Genomic DNA, 5,537 nt, shown 5'->3' with positions numbered 1-5,537 from the left:
GGTGGGGAGTGCCCGGGCCACCCGCCGCGCCGCCGCCTCCTCCGGCGCCCAGGAATCCCGGCTTGGGCAGCAGCGCGCAGTGCGCAGCCAGCAAGCGCGGGGGCGACGGGCTCTCAGCCCGCAGGCGGTCGCCGGGGGCCGCGGGGGCCTCGGAAGACGCGGGGCTGCAGCTGCGGCTCGCCCCGCTACTGGTCCCCCCGCCGCCGCCGCCGCCGCCTCGCCCGGGGCCGGATGCCGTGGCAGCGAGCGAAGTGACCAAGGCCAGAGGCGCGCTCTGCGTGGAGGCGGCTCGCGGGGGATCCACCGCCAGCAAGGCGTCGATGCGGAAATTTTTGGATTTTTCCATGGGCTCGCTTGGAGCTGACGGTCAGGGCCAAGGGTGGGCGACGCGGTCGCGAACGGGCTGGCAGAGACCGAGCGTGGCGGTGGCCAGCCCCGGGGCTCGCGGTATTGTTATTGCGATTATTTGCCAATAATCAGAGTCGCGGCCGGAAACTCAGTGGCGAGCGACCATGGTCCGGACGCCTCCTCCTAGCAGTCCGTGTGGGGACCGCGCTCCGCTCGCTGGTGTGAACTCCTAGGCGAGCGCTCCCGCGAGCACGGGCTGGGGAGGCCGGCTCTCCGCTCCGCCAGCGCGCTAGCGACCGCACTGAGGCCGCCGGCGCCTCGCTGGGGACCCGCGCCCCTCCGCACACTTGAAGCTCAGCGCAGCCCGGGATTGGCGCGCTCGGCGGGGCCCCGAGGAGGGGTGTCTGCCCGGCGATTGGCCGAGGGGCGCACCTGTCACCGTCCAGTGAGCCTGCCGCCCCGCCCCTGCGCCCCCAGGTCCTAAGCAGCGGAGGGTGAGCTGCGGCGGAAGCCGAGAGGAGGCAGGTTGGGGTAGTTTGGGAGCTGATCACAAGCTCGACCCTCGGTTGGTGTTGAAGCGGTGGCGGGCGCTGGTAACCCTGGAACCCAGGGAGTGTCCCTGAGTGTCTATGACACTTTGTTCCGCCAGAGGACGGCTAATTCTCCTCAGGAGACTCGTGCGCCCTTGCCGGAGTTGTGGACTGTTCGGCCCTAGGGAACAAGGTGATTCCTCACCCAGGATGCCCACTGGGGTCCCAAACCCAGACCTTGAGCATAGCACACTGAAGACCGTTGGTTTTCCCAGAATCTCTGGCGTTCCTCGGTCTCAAGGTGGTCGCCAATGCTCTCTCTGCAGGTCAAACCTTCTTACCAGCCCTTCTCCTAAAGTCTCCTGAGCAACAAATGTTTGTTTGCAGGATTCCGGTTGGTATAAATATGGTATTAGTGAAAGTTTGACACAAATCTTTGTCAGGAGCCCCCACTTCGGTCAGGGTAGAGAGCTAGCGAGCAGTCGGACCTAGGTGACGAAAAAGTTCTCTTGACAGAGACTTGCCTGCATACGTGTCCCGGGAAAAAGCCCTTGGGGTAGTCTGCATCCTCGGCCTGCGCCAACCCCAAGGCTAAGGGAGCCACAGTCAGGCTCTCGCCTCCTCCTGCCGGCCACATTCAGGAAAATCAAGAGCGGGTTTCCGACTGAGCAAGGTGTTAGAGTGTGAATCCAGACCTCCTCCTGCACACACATCAAATATTTACAGTAAAAGCGTTTCCAGAGATTTTTTTTTCAAGTGTAACCAATCAATAAGTAGGTTAAAGACCAAGCGGCCACTAACAGGGCTTTCTCGCCAGCTACATCCTCAGGCATCTTCCCCAAACAGGGAGGCAGTGGGAGGGAGTTCAGTGGCTTCCTAAGCAGGCGAGAGGCTAATAAAAGATCGGAAATGGGGAACTTAAAAGTAGCAGGCAAGGCTGTTTCAAGTGAGTTTTTTTTTTTTGTTTGTTTGTTTTGTTTTTTTGGGTTTTTTTCTTGGGGTGGGAGGGAAGATTAGTATAAGGACTATGCTTTTCTCCTCAAGAGGTTTTATTCGGGAAAGACTTAACACCGTAATCCTGCTGGGATGAGCGGGACTTTTTTTTTTTTTTTTTCCAGTGACAGGGTAGTTCTGAATGCACAGTCGTGGCTGGAAAGCCAGGGACAGAGCAGGGGCAACTTGGAGTAAACGCTACACAGCTTTGTAAAGGCCAACTGCTAGTCTGAAAAAATATCTTATCTACATGGCTGTTGTCTTTAGGTGCTGTCTCTCTGGAGTGACTGAAATGCAGCCCAGCCTCTCAGTGGGTTGAAGGAACACATCTGTTCCGCGAATGCCTGCTGTCCTCTGTGTGCTTTCTGTAATTATCCTCCTAAATCTCTGTTATGATGCTGCAAGGAGGTTTTTATCAAGGAGGGTTTTGTCTTTTGGAGCACAGGCTCAGAAAAACTGAGACCAGGTCTGATTTTGGGGGCCACACAGGTCCCACCTGATGCCCATGAAGCTTCTCATCTGTATTTGTCCTAGTTCTTCATCTCACCTGACTCTGTGGACAAGATGCATTAAAAGGAGAACTGAGATTCCCTGCCACTTCTCCTATGGAGGAAGCCCAACTCACACAAGTAAAAATGCTGCGTTGCTCCACTCAGCCACCCACCACAATCTTGACCTCACTGCATTTACAGGAGCTTGGCTTTAAGGCCCTTGGGGGCTTTCCCAGATGAGAGTAGGTTGATTGGTCCCCAAAAAAGGATTCAAGAAGGAAGAGAGCCTAAGGGGGGTGGTGGCACAAGTCTTTAATCCCAGCACTCAACTGGCAGAGGTAGGAGGAACTCTGTGAGTTCGAGGCCAGCCTGATCTACAGAGCCAGTTCCAGGACAACAGCTGCACCAAGAAAAAAAAATACCCTGTCTCAGAATAAACTAAGAAAAAAAAAAAAAAGGCTGAGGAAGAAGAAGAGAATGACTGCAGATAAGATTTTCTCTGAGGTGGGCCTCAGTGGACCTGCATCCTCTCTGAACTACAACCAGGGCTTTGTTTCTGTTGATGTTGCCGTGTTAGATCTACTGAGCTTAGGCACAGGTTTCCTCAAGTGAAATCATCCTAATAGAGGAATTAATTGCCTGTTTGTTGTATGGGGGATGTGCTCCCAAAGCCTCTAAATGCCTTTCAAACCCTGCCTGCTTTGTTTGGAGTTTGAGAATTCACCAGTCCCTAACCCCCACTACTCCCCACCACCTGTAAGCCAAGAGGGGCTCTATGAAGAGCCCCTTCTGTAAAGTAAAGGGGAGGCTGCATGCTGGACTTGATGGATATCACTTGTCTGGCAAAGTGGGGGTTGGGCCGAAGAGACTCTCTAAAGTCAAAGGGCTTGAATATGATCATAACTTCTGCTTCTGTTTGAAGATAAATTAATGCACATCGGGGATGCCCAGTCCTTTGTATCCTGAGAGGTGGGAGTGGAGAGAGACTGGGAGTTATCTGGATCTGGGATCTTTGTGTGTTTTACAATGTGTGAAGTGAGCATGCTGGGTCTCTTCCTGTTCCCAGTGTCTATTGACCCAGCCCAGCTGTCTTTGGGGCAGCCTAAGACAGTGCTGGGGGCTTACCAGGGGCTCCAGGAGAGATCAAAGGTCTGGTCCCTGCAATGTTCCCAGCCCTGTGTCTCCAGGTAGCTCCCTTCTCCAGCAGCCCCAGGGGCCAAATGAGGAGAGCAGGGAGGAAGAACTTTCCTACCCAAAGGAGGCTGGGATTAAAGGCCTGGTGTGCCTTCAATCAGCTGACTCCCAGTCATTTTCTCTCTCAGGGTTAGGTCATCCAGGGTAGACAGCCTAGGATCTCTTTTTTTTGAGTCTTGCATTAAGTTAACTGACGGTAGTCTGCAATTGAGCCTTCTCTCGTTACTGAGAGAGAAGTGTTGTTTATACAAACAACCACAATGGAATGAGATGTTGGGAGTGTGTGTGAGATGATGGTTCTGCAGTTTAGACCGTTAGTGTGAGCACTGCTCTTGTAGAGGACCCAAATTTGGGTTCCCAGCATTTTCTCATCCTCACAACCACCTGCAACTCCAGCTCCAGGAAATTGGGCTGTCTCTTATGGCCTCTTTGGGTACCTGCCCTCACATATGCATACACACAAATAAATGCAAACATACGCATAATTACAACATAAAAATAAAACCTTTAAAACGATGTTATAATTTACATCTTTTACAGCTGGACTTTATACAAGAGCTCAGGACAAACCTACATGTGTCCATGTGCTCACAGAGGTGAGGCCAGCATTTACCAGCCACTTATTCATTTGCTTCCATTCCTGTGGAATGTAGACAGCCATTGACAAAAGGGCTAAAAGCCTGGAGGCTTGGCTGGAAGACTGGGTAGAAGGCAGTTTTCCTTGTACCTCCCTCTACATACCTGGCTGGCGATTTCCAGAACCGCAACAGGCAACTCCCTGTCCCAGCCTCGTGGAGAAAGGCCCTCTTGAGACTCCATGAGAATGAAGTTAATTTCATATCAACATTTTAAGGCATCCCTTCAGGAAAATGAAGTTGGAGGATGTGGTGTGGCCTGAGAGCCAGGACACAAGCCCATGGTGGTGGTGGTGGTAAAGGTGCAGGTATTTTCCCAGGCTGTATAAGTAGCTCAGCAGGACAGAGAGCAAGCAGAGCCGGTGAGTGCTGGACCTGGAATGAGACAGACCAACCTCCTTCAATCCTGGCTGACATCAGAGCTTATGCTTTCTCTGGGGACATAACCCCCAGCCTGGGGACACAGAGATTCCAGTGGAGAGCCTGGGGTCATGGGAAGGTGAGATCAGGAGAAGGGAAGTAGGATGAGTTCTCCCCACTCATCACAGCCCCTGCAGAGCCTGAGGGCCAAAGGTACCATCAACTCCTTTATCACCACCCTTTGATCTGCTGACCTCTTCTCTGACTCCTCTCCTCATAGCCCCATCCCCAGTTCAGCTCTCAAAGGGGTGGTTTGCAAAGGTGGCTCAGAAGATGGTGACCTGAAGACACAGACCCACTGTTCCAGCCTGAGGTGAACTGCTCTTGCCAAGGACACTGCCCAGTCCTTCCCCCACCCCCCCCACCCCCACCCCCCGACACCTGGATTTCCTGCCATCCTTTTTAGAAAGCATGCTCTACCCTTTCCCTCCCTATGTTAAAGTCTACACAGCCTGGCCAGCTGGAATCCAAGCCCACCCCCAGGCCATCCAGTTCCACTGGCTGTTTCTCTCTACTAGCTCTATTCCTCATGGTAAAGAACCAAAACAAAACAAAACCCAGTCCAAACCTAGGCTGAAGGGGTGTGGGAGAAAGACAATGAGATATAAACTCACAAAACCCCAGCAACATATTGGTATTCTATATTTGAAAATTTATTCTAGATACCAAGGATTTGTTGTTGGTAGTGGTGGTGGTTTTTTCCTTTCTTCCTTCCTTCCTTCTTTCCTTCCTTCCTTCCTTCCTTCCCTCCTTCCTTCCTGCCCTCCTTTCCTTCCTTCCCTTCCTTCCTTCCTTCCTTCCTTCCTTCCTTCCTTCCTTCCTCTCTCTTCCTTCCTCTTTCTTTCTCTCTCTTTCTTTCTTTCTTTCTTTCTTTCTTTCTTTCTTTCTTTCTTCCTTTCTTTCTTCACTAGAACGTGGAGAAGAGC

General features: G+C 52.6%; 1 protein-coding gene across 1 annotated transcript in view; it reads right to left on the bottom strand.

Moving 5' to 3' along the window:
- The window catches only part of Mnx1 (motor neuron and pancreas homeobox 1), a 5,593-nt gene extending 4,938 nt beyond the window's left edge, over positions 1–655 (bottom strand). The window contains exon 1 of the mRNA XM_055612886.1: positions 7–655. Coding sequence (XP_055468861.1) covers positions 7–346 — 340 coding nt within the window. The 5' untranslated portion in view covers positions 347–655. The remainder of the gene's footprint in view (positions 1–6) is intronic.
- Positions 656–5,537: the final 4,882 nt, after the last annotated feature.

The sequence above is a fragment of the Psammomys obesus genome, unplaced genomic scaffold (assembly GCF_907164565.1).
Source record: "Psammomys obesus unplaced genomic scaffold, mPsaObe1.curated_primary_1811, whole genome shotgun sequence".
Classification (NCBI taxonomy): Eukaryota; Metazoa; Chordata; class Mammalia; order Rodentia; family Muridae; genus Psammomys; species Psammomys obesus.
The sequence above is the reverse complement of the archived record's forward strand: the minus strand, read 5'-3'. Positions and strand labels throughout refer to the sequence as shown.